The 21173-nt window shown below is 35.7% G+C and overlaps 2 protein-coding genes across 6 annotated transcripts in view; both read left to right on the top strand.

Annotated features, from left to right (window-relative positions):
* The window catches only part of LOC109090124 (ras GTPase-activating protein 4-like), a 53495-nt gene extending 49531 nt beyond the window's left edge, over positions 1-3964 (top strand). For both annotated transcript variants that reach the window (XM_042756947.1, XM_042756946.1), the window contains 5 exons: positions 1281-1418; positions 1575-1710; positions 2254-2374; positions 2582-2640; positions 3101-3964. In XM_042756947.1, the coding sequence (XP_042612881.1) occupies positions 1281-1418; positions 1575-1710; positions 2254-2374; positions 2582-2640; positions 3101-3228 (582 nt within the window). In that variant the 3' untranslated portion in view covers positions 3229-3964. The remainder of the gene's footprint in view (positions 1-1280; positions 1419-1574; positions 1711-2253; positions 2375-2581; positions 2641-3100) is intronic.
* A 3161-nt stretch (positions 3965-7125) lies between these two features.
* Positions 7126-21173, top strand: part of LOC109087823 (CAP-Gly domain-containing linker protein 2-like) — a 36812-nt gene continuing 22764 nt past the window's right edge. The window contains exons 1-3 of one of the 4 annotated variants that reach the window (XM_042756942.1): positions 7126-7367; positions 7984-8223; positions 18223-18740. In XM_042756942.1, coding sequence (XP_042612876.1) covers positions 8109-8223; positions 18223-18740 — 633 coding nt within the window. In that variant the 5' untranslated portion in view covers positions 7126-7367; positions 7984-8108. The remainder of the gene's footprint in view (positions 7368-7983; positions 8224-18222; positions 18741-21173) is intronic. The other 3 variants (XM_042756943.1, XM_042756944.1, XM_042756945.1) reach the window with 3 other exon arrangements.

Here is a 21173-nt window from a genome sequence, read left to right as displayed (position 1 = left end):
ATTCTAATAATATATTTTCTTTACTATCATTTTTTATCAATTTAACACATCCTTGCTAAATAAAAGTATTGATTTTATTTAAAAAAAAAAGAAAGAAAAAAAAATTACTGACCCCAAATTACTGACCAGTAGTGTATATTGTTATTACAAAATATTTATATTTTAAAAACATAGCTTCTTCTTCCAAATTTTTTTTCTTTTTAACTTTTTATTCATCAAAGTATCCTAAAAAAGTATCACATGTTCTGAAAAAATATTAAGCAGCAGAACTGTTTCCAACTTTGATAATGAATCATCATATTAGAATGATTTCTAAAGGATCATGTGATAATGATCCTAAAAATTCAGCTTTGCATCACAGAAATAAATGATAATTTAAAGTATAATAAATTTAAAAACAATTATTTTAAATTGTAATAATATATCACAATATTAAATTTTTTTTCTGTATTTTTGATCAAATAAATGCAGGCTTGATGAGCAGAAGAAACTTCTTTCAAAAACATTAAAAATAGTAATGTTTCCAAACTTTTGACCTGTACTGTATATATATAATTTAGTTGATCTTGAGTGAACATTACTCTGCACTGCATATGAATTTATTTTACTTACAAATAACTTTCATGTATAGGTCTGACCCTAAAAAACTAAAATCTATTAAAAAAATTAAATATCATTTAATTGTTAAATTTTTTGAAACTATTTACTCTAAGTTTTATTAGTATTTGAATTCGCTTTTATTTTATATTTAAATATATATATATTTTTTGTAATTTTGTTATGTGTGTTTCTCATTTTTTATTAATATTTTGTAAATATTTATATTTCTATTTATTTTAGTTTTGTCTAGGTTTTAGTTTTAGTTTTCATTTATTTTCCAGTTTATTTGCTTCCCCTTAAACTTATTTGCAAAGGCAACATTTCTAATTTTCTTTCCGTTTTTCATCTAATATTTATATTTTAGTTTTATTTAATATTTATGTTTAGTTTACTTCAGTTTTATTTCAATTAACTCAAATGTTTTCAATAGTTTGTTAGCAAAGACAACCATGGTCTAAACACGAAACAATTTCAATATTATGTCAAAATATTTCATAAGAATTTCCTCAAATATTTTGCATTATTTCCATCATGATCAGCTGTTTTTCAGAAGATGGTTACAGTGTAAGTGCATACTTAAGATGAAATATGAGTTTATTTGCTAAAAGCGGCCAAAAGTGTCTATAGAAAGACCAATACAGTATATACAATTAAGTAGACTGTGGTCTCTGAATCTGCAGAAGAGCTTGTTTATTTCGCTGCCAAAGATCCGGGCGGTAGAGAAGGTGGAGGAGAAATGCTTCGGCAGTGCCAACGTCATGCAGATTATCTCAAGTGAAGACTCTGGCCAGCAGGAGACCCTGTACCTCGACTGCAAAGTTCGTATTGCACTGGATTCACAAATAAATCATGAATGTGGCTATAGGCACTGACTCAGATATTTGCTTGTTGTTGGGGAGCTTATAAGAATGGGCTGTGAAAAGGGTTATTTGATGGTTCATTGTTTCATACTCTGTCTCTCTGCGTGGCTGTAGAGTGTAAATGAGTTGAATCACTGGCTGTCTGCTTTGAGGAAAGCCTGCAGCCACAACACAAACACTATGAGCTGCTACCATCCTGGCATCTATAAAGCAGACAGATGGAGCTGCTGCCATCAGAAGGAGAAATCAGGTACTGCAAATATTAGATCATCTAACTCTTTTTGGTCTTGGTAATATATATATATATATATATATATATATATATATATATATATATATATATATATATATATTTATTTTTTTTTTTTTTTCATATAAGGCTACATTTATTACATTGAAAACAGTTATATTGTTAAGTATTATTAATTTAAAATAACTGTTTTCTATTTTAAAATGTAATTTATTTTTGTAATGGCAAAGCTGTATTTTCAGCAGGCTGTAGTGTTTTCAGTGTCACATGATCCTTCAGAAATCATTCTAATATGCTGATTTGCTGCTCAAGAAACATTTGTATTATTATTATCAATGTTGAAAACATATTGTGCTGCATGATATTTTTGTGGAAACAGTGGTACGTATTTAAGAAAGAAAGTAGAAATAGTAGATATTTGTAAAATTATAAATGTCTTTTACTTTTGATCAGTTGAATGTGTCCTTGCTGAATAAAAGTATTGATTGATTCCCTTTTTTTTATCTTCTGACTAAACTGCACTGATAAGCTGTTTGTTCATAGACCCAGGCTGTGATAAAACCAGGCATGGAGTGACTCTGCAGGAGTGGTACGACCCACTGGACCCAGACCTGGAGGCTCAGCTCATCTACCAACATCTCTGTAGTGTTCAGCACGCTATGCGGTAATGTGGCATTAATATACTGGAAAGGATTGACATCAAACACATAATTATATGCAATAACAATTCAATTAGAATTAAATTGTATACAACAGTTCAATGTGTTTATATGAATCAGTTTTGTCATACCTTCTATTTTTGTCTAAAATCCATGTCAATTAGCTATAAATCCAGGTCATCTAAAAAGGATGTTTGTACTTTTTTTTGCAGAGATAAGTATTATAAGTTGAGAGAGCAGCAGGGGGTTCAGGAGGCAGACTCAGTAAGAGGTACGTTTTCAAGCCTGCTTTCTTTCTGTGTTGTTATCATTAACTAAAACTATTAAATACTGTTTTTGGTATTTGAAATAAAATGAAATAAATATTGAATGGAAAATTTACATTCAAAATTATAAATGTTGTCTTGACAGCTGAAATAAGTTTAAAATGACTCAAACTAAAACTGAAATGTAAAATAAACTAATACAAATGACAAAAGCACATAACAAAAGTTGTAAAATTTCAAATGAAAACTGAACATATAAAAATAAAAGCTTATTCAAAATATCAATAAATGCTATAATAATATTTAAATGATATATAGTAAAATAGCACTGCTTTCTTTTCTTATTTAAATGCGTCCTCCATTCCATTTAATGATTAGTGTCCATGTTAAAACACAACTCATGTATTATTTCCAAGTACCATTTGTTCTACTGACAGCAAATAAAGGACTGTTTTGATCTTACAGACCAGAAGAAAGTAGATGGACTATCAAAGCTCTTCAGTATTCTCCAAGACCTACATGATGCACATGCCGCAGTGGAGGAGGAGGAAAGATCGAAGAATAAAAATCTTTTCTTGGAATTACAAACGTAAACAAAAGGACTTTTGTCTTTAACTGGTTGCATTTCATAATTCACAGTGTTATTCAGTCACTGAGCTTCAAACCTGCAATTATTTCACACATAGATCAGAAAAGAAATACTGTACAGTAAGTTTGATTTGTTCTTGTACTCTTGAACTTTTGAATCAGTGCACAGATGGATATTTAGAGGGCTGTGATTACAGTCCCTTTATTAAAGTATAGTTGTGGTGTGTTTGCTGTGCATTTGGTATCAAGGTAAGGACAGTGTTATCTTACTGCAATGATTCAAGTGGGTTGCTAACTCAAAACCTTCTGCAGCTTTTACATGCATTCAAACAAATTGGTTTTAGCTGTAATGCTTTTCGACATTAACTTCAACTAATCAGCATTATTCATTTAATGTGCTTTTGACTTTAAAAAGCACTGTGGATATGCATGTCAGCTCTTCCACTGTGTAATCTTTCTTTAAATCAGTGTTATTAATATGTTTAAATAGATTTGAAAGATGAAACTGAAAGATATAAAGCTGCCATTCCTGCTGTCTCAATGACTTGTATCTATGTCATATTTTGTTGTTATGTCTTCTTATGATTTAAACTATAAACTGTGTATTTTTGTCTGTATTTCTCCACTAGGTGGCATTACAGTGTTTCTTATTCATAAGCTGAATTCAGGCCTCATTCGCAGTACAGCAGTGCTTGTAAACACAAAACTCTTTAAATTCCAGTTCCACAAAATTATCAAGAACGTCTCTATTGGATGGTTTGTTAAATTCTTCGGCAGCCATATTTAATTAAGGCTGTAATTTACTAACTTTTAGTAAATATTATGTGCTACACAATCTCTTGAGAACGGCTTGCATTAACGTAAATGAAAATTATAAGACGATTTCTGACTTTTTTTGACTGACATCATTTTCTTGCCCTAATCGTGAAACCTGTATGATTTTCTTTCTTCAAAACAAAACATATTTTTCCAGAAACTCCATGACTAATGTCATATGAAAACTGTGTAAGCTACAGTATTCTACAAAAAAATATCTCATTTGTATTCCATAGAAGAAGGTTTTGCGTTTATGGCTTTGGATGTTTTGGAAATACAACTGGATGTCTTTTTTTTATTATTGTATATGAACAATTATTTATTAAACATATTCATTGACAATATGACCAAGTCAGGCAATATAGGGCAATATGCGCATAATAATTATGAGTATAATTATAATAATTATTATTTGAGTATATTATTCATTGAGATATTTGGACCACCTTTCTTTCTTTCTTTCTTTCTTTCTTTCTTTCTTTCTTTCTTTCTTTATTATTATTTAATTATCATTGTTTTTATAGTTTTTTTTGTATCAGTTGTGCATCCTATTATATATATACATACATATACTGTATATATATATATATAAAATATAATTCATTATACATTCTTACACTCTCAGAAAAAGGTAAAGCTGTCATTGGTTTCAAAAAGTAATAATATGTACACTTTATATACTGACATGTACGTTTAAAGTACTAATATGTACCATTTAGGGGTAAATAATTTACAAAGATGTACCTTTAGGGTTAGGGTTTGTTAGGGTACCGCCCCAGTGACAGCTTTGTACCTTTTCTTAGAGTGTAGGCTTCTTATTATTAGCTTAAGACTGATGGTTTGAGTATGTTATTATCTGAGTTTTGATAATTTTGCATTTATAGCTCCTGTTATTAAAGAGTCAGTTAAAGTGGTGCCTTATGTTTACAAGAAAGAATGTGCTTCCTGTTTTCTCTTCAGTAGTCGTCTGAAACATGACTAGCCCTCTCTGTTATTTTCTCTCTCTCTTCACCTCACTGTGTTTTCTTTTGAGGGAAACACATTATTGTGTAGCACACTCTTCTGTACTATTAAAGATAGGCACTATTATTTCACATGCTAAAGAGGAGACACTGTTTTCTATTGTTTATTAAGGATAAGAGAAATAACTGTTTATTTTGAAATGGGAAGATAGCAGCTGTCCAGCTGATGATTTTCACTCCAAGGTTCCGGTTAATTTCAGCAGAATGGCAGAATCATAAAATTCAGGTTCAGCTTTTCTGACTTTTCTTGCTTATTTCATAATTATTTTAAGCATGTTTTAATTTCCTCATGACCATGTTTGTGGAAGTGTGTTCATGCACAAATCAATAAAAATGGTATGAAAAGCAAACAAGCGCTCCTTCTTTCTGTCTGTTTTGCTTTCTCGTGAAGAGCATCTGTGGCACTCAAGTGAAAACCTTAACAAAGTTAGATTATATTATGTTATAACAGTCACGCAGGTTTTAGACATTGAAAGCACATTCCACATATCGGTTACCCATTTATATATTTATTAATATTATTTTACTTTATTTTTTAGCACACATGGCAAACATGCAATTTTTTACGGATATCCAATACTCTTCATTGCATGTTTGCTATGTGTGATTCCATTTTTAAGAAACTGAAAGTAAGGAGTCTGTAATGTGGAAGTAACTGGTATTAAAATTATATGGCTTAAATTTGTTTCCATGTCCCTGTTTTTTCATATGATGCTACTAAAAAGAACATTATTTTGTGTATTTGGTGTAATTAAATGTGTTTATGTGGTTTAAGGTTCAAAAAACACATTATTTTCCACATACTGTCACAATGAAACAGCGATTGGCCAGCTCCACAACATGGCGCCAGCGGCAACAGTGAGAATCAAAGGTTACTCCTTCTTTCATTGCGTGAACATTTGGGCAGCGTTATGCAATCATCAGTTCCAGCATCCTTCCCACACAAGTCTTTGCAACTTTACACACCTAACTCACCAAGACCTTGCAACACTACAAATATAAAGAGGGGGGTGAGGTTGACTCTTAACTTTTTTAGTCTTTGCAACTTTACAGATCTTCTGCACCAAGAGCTTGTAACACTCCAAAGAGAAAGGAAAACTTGAAATCGCATCATATGACCCCTTTAAGGAGTGAAAAACATCACAGAGCAGACAGACAAGACAAAGCAGGTTATTTTTGTAAAGATGAAACTTCAAAATTTCAAATGATAAATACAGTTTTGTGTTTAGTGACGGATCACGTGCGCTCCCCCTTTGCCTCAGTTAAAGCGAAGCAGGAGTGCATTATGAAATAAACATGAATGAATATCCGAGGTGCAGTACAACTTACTGAATGCATACTGTAGTGTCTCGTATAATCACTCAAGGAGTGTTTCAAGTGTGGAAAGACAGCAGCTTGAAAACACATACAAGTCACATAACCACAGAAAATCCATTTAGTGTCCATAAACTAGCGAGAAAAATGTACACTAGAGAGGAGAATTTTTGCAAATATTACATGCATTATAGGCTATATTTACTCATATAATTACTCTTTTACATTATAATTAATAAAATGTAGCAAATAGATATAACGTTATTATAAAAGTGGTCTAATATGCACTTGTGTACAATCAATTGTTACTTTTAATCTTACAGGGTTTCCTGTTTAGTTTAGAAAAAAAAAATATATATATAACATTTAATGGCAAACTTGTTAATTATTCCTGAATAGTTCTCACTCAGAAGTTGGCAGCCCTGTTTGAAGTAGCCTAGTCTAAGTTCAAGTTTTAGTATTCCTGAACAACATTTACAAAATTCACTGCATAAGTGATGTTAGATCTTTTGCTCCAATCTCCGGTTAATCAGAGTTAAGTTCCAATAAGACTAACATTTGAAGTTAAGGTAATGTGAAGTAGGCCTAATCAGCAATCGTAGGATTTATTCATGCTTTTTAATGCCAGGTTGGATTTATTTGTGAATACATGGGTTATGGACCCCTTGAATTAGACTTGACCACCCCCTGGCTATAAAACACTAGCTCCACCACTGGGTGTCTGTAAACCTCGCATCCTGTCCCACTATTATTGGGCTCTCACTGCCAGCTTTAACTCAGCATCCATATTTTTCGCATCCGCGTGGGAGAGAGAGAGAGAGAGAGAGAGAGAGAGAGAGAGAGAGAGAGAGAGAGAGAGAGAGAGAGAGAGAGCAAAGGGAGTGGCAGACGCTGACAAATCTCATGCCGGGAAGCCGACTGAGCCATCCCTGCACATCTGAAGTTCGCCGGCGCCGACTTCTTCGTAATTCACAGAATTTGGACTTCATAAGGTAAGCGTGCTGTTTGTGGGAGCGGATCGGCTTTATGTCGCTTGACAGGGGCGTGTGAAGATAGTCGCGAGCGCGCCGCAGTGAAGAGCCAAAACAATAGAGCAGCAGACTCCACGGCGCAGAAATGAGCCAGCACCCCAAACTTCCGCCTCTTTTAGCATATATTATAAGCTTTATGCTGCAGTAATCTGTCTTTTGACGTGAAATTCACGCAGTGAGTTTTTAACGGGGCAAATTTAGGGTTTGGAAGATAGCGGTGATGACAGCATATCGAAAGTGCCGACCTCAGTGGATAATGGGTATCATTTCACAGATACTCTAGAATACCGCAAATGACCTTGCTTTTTCACTCATTTATCACTCAGGAAAAATTCATTCGCAACAAATCGCATCCACAGTGTGTCGGTGTCGATTACATTGTTTCAGGCTCATTCAACGATAAAATGTGGGTTTTGTGTCTTTCTTTGGCCTGAAGCATTACATTATGGATGCTGTGGCTCAGCCAGTACCCTGTTTATGAAGCTGGCTCGGGCCATTCGAGGCCATTCATATAGCTAATTGCATCCAGTCAGTTGGATTTAGCTGTGTTTCAAACGCTCATGTTGGTTGTCTTCAGTCCCGCAGGTAGAATGGAGAGGGATATCCGCCATCCTCACATTTAGTGCCTCGAAAGGAAAAAAAGAAAGAACGAAAAAAAAACCTTAATAAGCTGCGAAACTTGAAGTTTCTCCAGTGGACATAATGAACATGCTGAAGTCCAGTGGCTTGAAGATCCCTGGCAGGGGTCCTAAACACTCCAGTCCAGTGGGACGAACAACTGTTGGCCCATCAACCAGTCCCGCGGCTCAAAAAGACAGTAAGTCAGCTTCTTCTGTGCCTCCAGACCCAGATAAGCCTGAGATATGTCTCATCATATTAGCCGTCTCTAGGCCCAGAATCTGCAGACACTTTTTGCACCATTATTTTAGTATCATTTATATACTTTTTATATAATATAGAATTCTTCAACATTTATTTAAATTTAAATTTTACTTTGTTTTACTATTGTGGTGTGATTTTGTCATTTATATAGTTTTCTGGCAACATTTATTTAGATTAAATGTATTTTTTATTTATATTTATGTTTTAGTAATTTAAGTACTTAATTTCAGTGAACAAAACATATTTTAATAGTTTTAGTTAACAATAACAATACATTGTTTATGCTGATTTTGTGGTTGAAATCGATTTGAGCATGATAAAATGCATTGAACAAAGCTGGAAGATCCTGGACATGATACCATGGAAATACCATGTTCATGTGGACTTAAAGCATGCAAATACCATGGTATGTGACCATGGTTATCATTTACTACAATGGTACATATATCAAAGTATCATCACTGGGGGAAGTCGTGGCCTAGTGGTTAGAGAGTTTGACTCCTAACCCTAAGGTTATGAGTTCAAGTCTCGGGCCGGCAATACCACGACTGAGGTGCCCTTGAGCAAGGCACTGAATCCCCAACTGCTCCCCGGGCGCCGCAGCATAAATGGCTGCCCACTGCTCTGGGTGTGTGTTCATGGTGTGTGTGTGCACTTTGGATGGGTTAAATGCAGAGCACGAATTCTGAGTATGGGTCACCATACTTGGCTGGATGTCACGTCACTTACAGTATACTCACTTGTCACTTATATCACTGACCCAAAATACCATCACAATGCCTGTAAGGGATGAGTCAGCTGTTATCAGTGGAATTGCATTGGTTTGGTTCAAGTTTAGCAATTTTTATCATGCTCAAATTTAGCAATTTTTTTTTTTTTTTTACTGAAATTGAATCTTTTTGCTACTGTCTACACTACCATTCAAAAGTTTGGGGTCAGTAAGATTTTTTAAAATAAATTAATACTTTTATTCAGTAAGAAGGCACTAAATTGTTCAAAAATGACAGGAAATACTTTTTACAATGCCTTTTCTTTCTGTTCTTCAAGGAATCATGAAAAAAATTATCACAGTTTCTACATATTATTATATGGAGTGATTATAATAAGAAATGATTTCTGAAGGATCACGCAACACCGAAGACTGAAGTAATGGCTCCTAAAAATTCAGCTCTGTGATTACAAGAATAAATGACATTTTTAAATTATACAAACTCAGAAAACAGTTATTTTAAACTTGTAATAATGTTTCACAATATTAATGTTTTTTTTTAATCAAATAAATGCAGCCTTGGTGAACGTAAGGGACTTCTTTCAAAAGCATTAAAAAAATCTTACTGATCTCAGACTTTTAGAAGGTATAAGCCAGTTTGATCACTCTTCAAGTAGATGCAGATCGCTTTATTCCATGACAGTTTGATCTGAGTTGTAGTTTATTGTGATGAATTTAGTTAATTATCTTTTGAATCAGATGACAAGCACTGACAATGATGTCACAGACATTGGTTCCATAAATCACAATGCACTAATCCCTGCCGAACTCACATCCAGCCACAACGAGACCAGACCATGTTATTTACATGAGTTTGTGTCTCACTCAGTAGGGTGTCATGGTTCAAGCAGACTGTGGAATGCTTTGTTCGTAAAACACACATGTACAGAAAGTGCAGTGAAAATCAAGAGTTATTCTGCTTTTCAAATAAAGAAGTCATTAAACGTGATATTCCTAAAGGGTAGTTTAAAAAGCCATTTTGCCCAAAACTCACATTTATTGCCCTCTAAGTCTTTTTATATCAACGTTTTGTTTGTCTCTACCAACAGTATGTGTTTTATGTTTAGCAGAAAGCAGCTCATGATATTTATAACTGCGTGAGTAAAATGTGGATAGCCTGCCCTTTTTAAAATTTCACACCATAGTATTAAAGTGTCATGTCCTGCGGTCTAATTCTAACTGTTAAATGCACTAACATTGATCATAGCCCTCTGGAGAAGAAGAAGAGTGTGTGCTTTTAGCAAAATGTGACTTCAGGAATGGGTGGTTGATATTTCAGAAAAAAAGAAAATTTTTAAGTCAGTTTTTTATCAAATCAAATGCCTTCTACTATGAGAATATCCTTCCCATCTACAGCTAACATCAAACAGCAAATCAGAGTTCATGGCTGTGATGTAATAAAGCCTATTTAAAAAGTACAAAGCTTTTTATATTCTCAATCCAAACTTCCTGTTTTATTAGGAAGTACATCATCACAAGAAAAAAAACTAGGCTTGTTAAATGATTTTGTAGGATTTTAAAGATAATTTTCAGTATTAAAGTCTTTCAATTGATGGTAATATAATGTTCTGCATTATTTAGAGTTTTGCAGTGATGTTTAGCTCAAACTTAAAAACTGAGAACTAATTTTGCAACCTATACTAATGCATAAAGTGGTTAACAATATAAACATCCTCTGACATGATATCAGCCGCCCACAGACTGCGTCTCCATACACTCCCAAAACTAGAGTGTTTCCCTGAAGATTTCTTACATATGCAGCACAGGAAATGAGTAGCACATTGGGTTAGACACAAGGTTTTTAGGCCAGATAATTGTTTTGTATGAATTCTTTAAGAATGCTTTGGTCGGTAACATTTTTACCACACAGTTCTTTACCCTATTTTCTAAAGCCCCGTTCACATCAAGAACGATAACTATAAAGATAACGATATTAGAGTCCACACCAGCAAACAATATTGTCTGTTTATTCTAAGCGCACACTCGTCTGCCGCTTTAAATTCTTGAGCTTGTTACAGCAGGATGGATTCTGATTGGCTGTCAATTTTTTATCATTCATCAGATGGGGAAAAATCCTTTTGAAAGTGATTCGAACGATATAATTTCTCTTTGTCTTTATCGTTATAGTTGTGGTGTGGACTCTGCTATTCTTTAATATTGAGAACGATTTTTAGAACTGTATCTTCATCGTTATCTTTATAGTTATCGTCCTTGGGGTGAACGGGGCTTAAGTGTAGTTTCTCTCAGTTTCTCTCAGCCTCAGATGGACCACCACTGGATCAGGTTGTCTGATGGATAATATAGACTGAAATGGCAAGAGTTCCAATCTGATTGGCTGAAATCAGGGTCACAGATCACAGATCAGTTCACCAGAAAACCCTAAAAAAAAAACAACAACCTGATTTTCAGCATCCCCACCACCAAGTGGTTGGAGAATGTGAGAAGTCTTAATGTAAACACCTCAATTAGAAAAAATAGTCTGATTCAGACTTTTATTTTCTTACGTACTATCATCCAGAGTTATCTCATCGTTGTATTAGGAAGTAAGGCTTTAATTTAAGCAATATTTAATTTTTAAGATGCTACTACCAGAATTGTTTGATAGGTAAAGTAAGCATAATGAAGTACGCTTTATGGTCATATTTTTTTAATAGTTAGGAAAGTACTGGGGTGGCATGCATTTTTAATCAGCTGAGTCAGTCACATCCAAACATAAATAACTCAAAGCATTTTTAATGCTATAGTGACACTGACACTAAATACTGCTCATTGCAAGTATAGAATTGTTTGTGCATTCATCTAAACATAACTACAAAAAGAAAGCTTTCCTATCTTACAAACTCGATTCAACAGATGAGAATTAGAAGCAGTTTGGCAAAATTTCCTTCTTGTATAGACAAATTTCCACATCCCCTTTCCTTTTCCAATGCGATGCAGTTGTAAATTGACATTTTCACTGAATTGAAGAGTTTGATTTGAATCATATTACTAGCATATTGGCTGTTTATTAGTACTTATAAAGCATATTCTGCATGATCATATTCTACATCCCTGAATCTGATCCTACCCAATACCTAAACTTAATAACTATCTTACTAACTATTTATAAGCAGTAATTAGGAGTTGGAGGCAAAAGTCGGAGTTAAGAGTTAGTTAATAGTGAGAACTAGACATTAAAATAAAGCGTGGCCGAAAAATATGATGAAAGAGGTCAGGCAACTGAAATATGAAATTGATGAAGAAGAAAAATTTTCCTGGAACCAACCCCAAACAAGCCATAACCCTACTAAGTACATATTGTTGATTAATATTACTCAATACTTTCTATGGTCACACTTTATTTTAATGTCCAATTCTAACTGATTATTAACTATGACTTTTGCCTCAATAATCTCCTAATTTCTAATTAAACTCCTAATAAACTGCTTATTAATAGTTAGTAAGGTAGTTGTTATGTTTAGGTATGGGGTAGGATTAAGGAATCTAAAATATGGTTATGCTGAATAAGCCATTAATGTGTGCTTGATAAATAATAATAAACAGCTAATATGCTAGTAATATGCATGCTAATAAACTAGTTAATAATGAGAATTGGATCCTAAATAAAAGTGTTACTCTTTCTATAATTATATAATTACACTGTAACAAAGACACCTTAAAATAAAATGTAACCAAAAAAAAAAAAAAAAAGTTACATATTATGAATCCAAGTTTTTGTTATCAGGAGATACTCTTCCATTTTCAATGGAAAAATGAGGGAGTGTTTACAGTGGAAGAGTGATCAGGATTCCACTGAAAGCTTCTGAGATAGAACTCTGTGTGTTTGTGTGTGTGTGTGTGTGTGTGCAGGGGGCGGTTAAAGGCTGAGCTGAGGTCATTGTGTTAGCTTGTGCTGCTGAATGGTGGGATTGAGATGGTGGGAGGAGGAGTGCAGGCACAATAGTGAAATGAGGCTTGTGTTTTTCTCTTTTTCCTGCATCACTCCTTTTTTTTCCCCCTTACTGATCTAGTGTTACCGTAGCAACGCAGCCACTTGGGCAAGAAATGCACCAGAGCCTCCGTTCGAGCCCCGCAATGGGTCGGGACTTCCTGAATGGGCCTAGTTTTTTCTGCCGTGGTGTAGCGCTCGTATACTCCTCTCTTGAGTTCCGGCACATGCACACACTCCTTTTGGATTGTAATGGGGTCATTGGCTAGTGAAACAATGGACCAGACCATGCAACAAATTGAGTGTAGTTCTTTCTAGGTGTAAATATGTATATATTGCTTGTGGTGCTTCTCTTTTGTTGCTTTGGATAAAAGTGTTGTTACTTAACGTGGTCTGAACACACGCACAAAGATGAAGATCAACACAAAAAGTCTTTAATAAATCCACAGAGAGATAAATAACAGGAGACAGGCAGGAGACACACGTAGGGGCAACATTCATAGTACCGGATGACGAGTAGACAGAAACTGAAGGCTTATAAAGACAGGCAAACAAATGAACAAATGAGATGATTAACAAGGACAGGTGAACAGAATGAACTAATCAGGGCAACTGAGAAAAAATAGGTCACAGAGCACATGGGGAATAAAAACACAACACAAAAGTCCAAGGATGTGACAGTTCGTAATCCTCTCAGAAGGCGCGATCTCGCGCCACAGGAACAAAGGCCAGGATGGAGGGGGACTTAGGAGGAGGACAAAGGAGTGGATGTTGGATGGTGCCAGGGGATGGCGAAGGGCTTGCATGAAGTTAGGCAGACAATACTGGTGGAGGTTCAGGTGGAGAACATCGAACAGAGTCCAGGGTGGAGATGGAGGGAGGAGCCAGGATGGAGCCAGGCGGAGCCAAGGTGGATCAGATGGAGGGAGGAGCCAGGGAGGAGGCCGGAGCAGGAGGAGCCAGGTGGAGACCTGGAGACCAGACAGGACGAGGCCCCAGGGCAGAGTCGAGGGAGGGAGGAGCCATGGTGGAGCAATGGCAGATGACACCCTGGGGACGAGTGATGGTAACGGAGCAACTGGAGATGGAGACCCAGGTGGAGCAGAGCAGGCTTAGAGACAGGGTGACACCGAGGATCCGGAGGGCCAAGGCGGAGCTGACGACTCAGGCAACTGAGGCGGAGACAGGGATCTGGAAGACCGCAGTGAAGCCGGAGCGACAGAGGCCGAAGGCGAAGCCGAAGGGAAGGAGGAGCCTGACAGATCAGAGAGCCCAGATGGCGCTGAGTGAGGGTGAGCTGAGGGACTGGAAGGAACCAGCGGAGACAGGGCTGAGGAACTGGCATAAGAGGCGGGAGAGGGAGGCTGGGTGGGAACTTGAGATTAACAGAGAGCTCAGAAGCCAAACTGGGTGGAACCAGTGGAGATCCAGGAGATGTTGGAGAGCTGGACAGAACCAGTAAAGACTCAGGAGACTAAGGAGAGCTGGACGGAACCAGCGGAGACTCAAGAGATTCAGAAACAGAGGGAATTACCTCCCCAACCCAGTCAGTCAGTCAGATTCTCTTTATTAAAACAGTCCATTAATTCCTCATAGTAATGTCCAGTTACTAGCTGCAGCTCACTCTCATCATTGGGAGTGTGGGCGGGGCTTCCCTCCAAGCCCCTGATCTCCACGAGAACTCCCTCCATGGGGGGGGGGGGGAAATTATGAAAAAATAAAAGAAAGAGGATCACTGCAAAAAACTGTATCTGTCTGGTATTCTGTTACATAATGTGGTCTAAACGCATGCATAAAGATGAAGGTCCACTTAAAAAGTCTTTAATAAACCCACAGCAAATGAGATGATTAAAAAGGACAGGTGAACACTAATCAGGGCAACTGAAAAATTAGGTCACGGAGCACATGGAGAAATGAAAACACAACACAAAAGTCCAAGGATGTGACAAGTGTCTGCTAAATGAAGTCAAGAAAAGACTATTATAATAATTTTAATAAGATAATTCTGTCATCATTTACTCCCTCTTTTGTGGTACACCAAAAAATATATTAGGCAGAATGCATAGGCCGCTCTGTTCACTACAGTAAAAAAGGAATGGGGATGGGGAGTTGTGGAGCCTCAAAAATTACACAGAAAACATCATAACTGACAAATTTTTTTTTTCTTTTTTTTTTTTCTTTTTTTCTTTTTTTTAACACAACTTGTATATCCAAAATGAACATACAAAATTTACAGTCAATTTTAATTTAATTTAATTAGTTTCCTGCATTGTTTCCATGTATATACACTACAGGAATATTACTCCCAAATTATTATGATTTATATTATGTTGTTCTAAATTTAATAGGGATAGTTTAACCAAAAATGAAAATTCTATCATCACTTATTCATCTTCATGTTGTTCCAAACCAATAAAACTTTCGTTCACCCCCCCCCCCATTTAATACCATTTCATTAAAACTTTTATGCTTCATGCGTTTCATAAAGAGATTTAAAAATTAATCCATTGGAATCGCCACTTTTGAAGAGACGCCACGACCTTGACGACCTTGACAATTAGATTTTTCTGGTCTGCGATTTAAAATGCATTTTTTTAAAAAACAAATGAACGACAACTACATAATTGTACATACATTTTTCTGGTTACAAATTACATACGATTTGTAAAAATGCCCAAAAAAGTTTGTGCTCGTATATATGACTAATAAAAAATATTATGATATACAAAATAAGAAATACATACATTAAAATAAAAATAGAGTACATAATACATTTTACAAAAAAACTGCAGATTTCCTGTTAACATATAACATACCTATATAATAACTTACATACCAGAAAGTTTCTTGTTTTTTTTGTATTATGTAGGGCTATTTGACAATTTTCTTCCCAAAAAAATCCATTCTTGGAAATGAGCTCGTTTGAAAAAAAAACTGAATAAAAAGAAGATGGAAATGCTTTACCTCATCAAGACTAATAAAAAACAACTATTGCCCTCCATAATATAGAATTTGGCACCCTAAATAAATAATATGGAAACGTGAAGATATTACTATTGTATATTTAAATATTTTTAAAAATCGCGATTAAAACGATTTTGTTTTTAAAAATAGAGTATTTAATGCATGAGCACATAAATAGTAAATGTGTGCTTAAACATCGATGCTAGCTTGACCTGCAAGTATAAAAATAGAGTATTTAACAATAATAGTTGTGTGGTAGACTTCTGACCTAAATAATATACAAATAACCACCAAAAATCAATAACTATACACCCAGCACCTAAATAATATTTGAATAACGTCCAAAATTCTCTATGTAGACAGTTTGTCAGCTCTTAGGAAGCACTGTGTGCCCAGCATTATTATGCGCCATTTCTAAACAACAGCGAGTCAAATCAGAATATTTTTTGACTGATAAGGAGCCCTGAATTTTCTTTCTAACAGATATCTTTTACTACTATGTTTATCAGTTCAATAACATGTTGGAGCAATTGAGAAACAAAAGCAGTCATCACCCCCCTCCCCCCAGCACCAATAACCCCCCACACATACACTGAGGTATGAAAGACTGACTGAACAAATGCTTAATGAGCCGTGGCTCACACATCATCGCTGTATCCTGGTAAGGGGCATGTGTCAAAAGCACCACATGTGTAAAACACCCAGGTTCATACTGCAAATCCCACTGACCCAGATTCGTTCATAAATTAGAGTGCTGCTCAGCCTTCTCTGATGCCATGCATCAAATGAGCTGTGTAGCAAGTGTTGACAACAAATGCTGTGAAATACAGAGAACGCTGTAAATTATTAAAATGGATGTTTTTCAGTGTCCCTCATGTTACTTTTATGAATTTATCATTGATTTATTATTCTTTAGTATCTATTCAATAACATCAGCGTATCCAGTCTCAAGTAAATATCATTTTTCCTTCTGAAATGTCACATCAGAAATAAATACATTGTGAAATGTGAATCATGTTGACATTAAAGTGTAATATTTTCACCCAACTTTGTATGACAGGGATTATGGAAAGTATGGAAAGTAATGGTATCATCAGATGTCAAAATCATTTTCCACGACATGTTTTACTTTTATTGTACACAGTTATTATATACACTACTGTTCAAAAGATTTTTAACTCAACTATTTAAAAGAAATTAAGATGTTTAATCAGTAAGGAAGCATTAAAATGATCTAAAATTACAATAAAGACATTTACGGTGTTACAAAAGATTTATGTTTTAAAATAAATGCTGTTCTTTTGAATTTTATATTAATCAAATCAGAGATTCCTGAAAAAATGTCATAGTGGAAACATGCATCATAGCAGCATTTAGAATGATTTCTGAACGATCATGTGGCACTGAAAACTGGAGTAATGATGCTGAAAATTCAGCTTTGCCATCACAGCAATAAATTACATTTTAAAATATATTAAATTAGAAAACAGTTCTTTTAAATTGTAATAGTATTTCACAATATTACTGTTTCACTGTATTGTTAATCAAATAAATGCAGTCTTCTTTAAGAGACTTCTTTCAGAAACAAAAAAATTAGCTTTCTGCCTAAACTAGATAAAACGCTTGGTAGGGACACAACATCCTGTGATGGTGACCAGTCATGCTAGATGAGTAAACAGAATGTTTGCTGTAATGACTGACTTATGATTAAATACCGTACACATCTGAAAGTCTACCAGTTTCTTAAACATTCCTGCATCTGTGACATACTGTCATTTACCACAGAAAATCATTTCCACTCGTGCCTCATTTTGTAAAAACATATGCACTATTTTAGGAATACTGCATATCCAATAAACTGTAGATAGAGAAACATGATACACACAAGGATACAAAAAATGCAATGTACTGTTTATATGGAGCAAACTCCACCCACAGTAATTACATTGGTATTGCATAATTAGAGGTTCATCCACCTACAGCAGCAGTCCCACCACTAAAGGGCTGTTTAGACCACATCTCAAATAACACACATTTTTGCATGAATAGTAATACTTCAAATTGTCTGAGCGATATAGAACCCTCCAGAATGCCTTGCCCCATCGACCTCCATTGTAAGTCCGTTGCCACACAATTTTTATTTGTTTTAACAAACTCTGAGGCAGTTCTTTCTTAACTGACAATGTACAACAAGTTATGTTGGTGAAGCTTTGTTGTGTTGAACCTGGAATATTCCTTCCATAATCTACTACCGAATCTTTTTCTATCCTCAGGTGTCCCCTACAAGCAGATGACTCCCACCCCCTCTAGCAACGCCTCAGACAAGTCCAGCTCCAAAGCCTCTGAGGTGGGTGATGAGGTGGCTGGGGACTTTGTGGTCGGTGAACGTGTATGGGTGAATGGAGTCAAACCAGGAGTCATCGCCTATCTTGGAGAGACCCAGTTTTCCCCGGGACAGTGGGCTGGAGTGGTGCTGAATGACCTGGTTGGAAAAAATGACGGCTCCGTCAATGGGGTGCGTTACTTTGAGTGCCAGGCTTTGCAGGGCATCTTCACCAGGCCTTCCAAGCTCACGCGGCAACCCATCGGAGACGGGAGCGATGAGCAGCAGCAGAACGCACAGCTGCAGGGAGGTGCGGGAGCATCCGGCCAGCGTGTGGTCATGCCGCTCAGAGAAGGCATGCTCAACAGCTCCGTCAAAACCGGCAACGAGTCAGGATCCAATATGTCTGACAGTGGATCTGTGAAGAAAGGGGGAGAAAAGGACCTTAAGGTTGGAGATCGAGTGCTGGTGAGTGTTGAAGTTTTTCCTCAGTGAGGATAATAGTATAACTGTGTGTGTGTGTGTGTGTATATGTATCACTCATATTACTATAAATGGGAGAAACTGCAAAACGTAATACGGTGGAATAAGTCCCGCCTTCTAAATAGAACAGCCAGTCGCCAATTGGTACAGTCATCAAAAACTGCTCACTACACTCTCATTTAAATAACATATTTCAAATCAGCATGAAATCTTTCATGAACATGTTTCTTATGCTAAATGCTAAATGCTATGTTAAAAAGCTTATATTTCAGGTTGGTCCAGCCAGTGTGCATGTGCAGTCCCAAGTGTGCTTCTCAGAACACTGACTGTTTCTGTGGCAACCAAAGCTTCTTTCAGCAGCTGCGGCGATGCAATGACTAAATCTTTGTGTGTGTTTTTAACTGCACATGTGCATTTGCTGGACCACTGTAAATTCAAGTAATATTAGTAATTTTAAAACTCTATACCGAAAATTAAAAACAAAAGCATTTACCACAGACTGTTGTAATCGTTGTGTTTACGTTGTTTCAATTTCTTATGCCTCGGAAACTGACTCTGGCTCAAACATATACATCTTTATGACAGCGCTTGCCATCTTGAGTATCAAAACATATGACATGCTGTAAATAGGCTGCGGATACAGTGGGTTGAAGTTAACTAATCACAGCAGTGGGTGTTTACGTAAGTTACTGTTAGTGGTAATGCCCCTTTCGCATCTCAACTGGATGGAAAATAATGTTTACATATATTGGATCTTTTTTTGGTGCAAAAAACTTTATAAACTGACCTAGAGAAACATACTATAAAAATATAAAACTGCATTTTCAAGCAGTTTTTGAGATTTCAGTATTTACCCATTTAAGTCGATAGGAGTTAGCCTTGCATGCCCGAAGTAGCTGCCCAGAGGTGTTTGTAAATATGGCTGCCAAATAAACTGACTTGGGACTTCAAGTGCTTTGGGTTAAAGTGCTCTGTCTGTATGTCTGTAGTTAATCTCTGATAAAATTGTTGTAATTCATTCTGATCCTCAAATTTGTTTTTCAAGATTAATTTTGAGAAGTTAATTTCTCAATGTTAATTTGAAGTTTATTGAACTGTTGTATTTCTGCAACCACAACAATATTCAATACAATAACAGTCTTAGAAAAGGTATCTTGATTAATTATGTCTGAAAGTGACTGCACACTTAAAACAAAAGACTGTCTTAGGGTACGAACAGGCTGTAGGTGTATTGTGATTAACCATTTACAGTAGTTTGAAGACATACACCAAAAACAGGTTAAATTCTGTAAAAAAAAAAAAAAATATATATAAAAAAAAAATATATTGGGTGCATGTCATTTATATATATATATATATATATATATATATATATATATAACCAAATTCATGCAATAAATTAAAATCCAATTCTTAAAATAAATCAAATCAAACTCATTCAATTTAGTAAAAGTTGTGGCCTTTGAATGAAAAATCCAATACGCCTTTACGTGCAGAAGTTCCTGGCCTTTTTAATAGATCCACTGACTGTTTCCAACCCAGTGAGTTTTAATGTGGAACAGTACAAGTTGTGTGCTGATGCATAATGTACTGCCATAGGATAACTCTTGTTTCCTCTGTGGGTTGCATTTTTATTGTCCAACTTGCAAATCTGTGCTCAGTCCAATCTAATGACAACACTGGCATGGATGTTGAAGCCTGTAAATTACTTACATGCCCTTCAGTTCATGAAATAGGTTTTGTAAGTAAAATCTGTTAAAAATAAATAAATAAATTGAATTTGAAGGGTTTTTATATATTCAGTGATTCAAATTTGACTGGAGACTGGAGCTATGTGTAGGATTTCATGGTTGTGGAAATACTCCATCTTGTTAGTATTTGGTGATGTGTAGCTAGTTTCAACCTCTCTGTGTTTTCTCTACAACCTTTTGCAGACAGAGCTACAGTACCGTTTTAACACCATTTGCATGCTGGTATATTATTGTGAAATCATTGATTTCAGATTAGCCTGTCCTTAAAAGTCTATCTGGCTATCTGGCTGTGAAAGACTATTGTGTGGCTTTCCTTGTGTTAGATTCCTCATGTTAGAAAATAGATGCTGCTCAACAGCTGTCTGCTTCACTATACAGTTGATTGGCTGTGGGTCAGATTGCTTTCCATTTAGTATAGCGCAGTCCTAAAGCTTTTTAGGCAGTCAATATTCTTAATCAGATGGGATTATACTGCTCCATAAACCATCAGCCATTGATCTCAGCTTTCTACTTGACTGTCTGCTTCAATCCTGACTGACACCTGATTGGTTTGTTTAGTGATGAACGCAGGGGATGAAACCCACTTAGACACACATAGACACAGACACACAGTTTCTAAAAATTATTATTATTATTATTATTTTTTAACACAAATCACCACTGCACC

This window comes from Cyprinus carpio, chromosome A5 (genome assembly GCF_018340385.1).
Source record: "Cyprinus carpio isolate SPL01 chromosome A5, ASM1834038v1, whole genome shotgun sequence".
Classification (NCBI taxonomy): Eukaryota; Metazoa; Chordata; class Actinopteri; order Cypriniformes; family Cyprinidae; genus Cyprinus; species Cyprinus carpio.
Note: the sequence above shows the minus strand (reverse complement) of the source record. Positions and strands in the feature narration are given on the sequence as shown.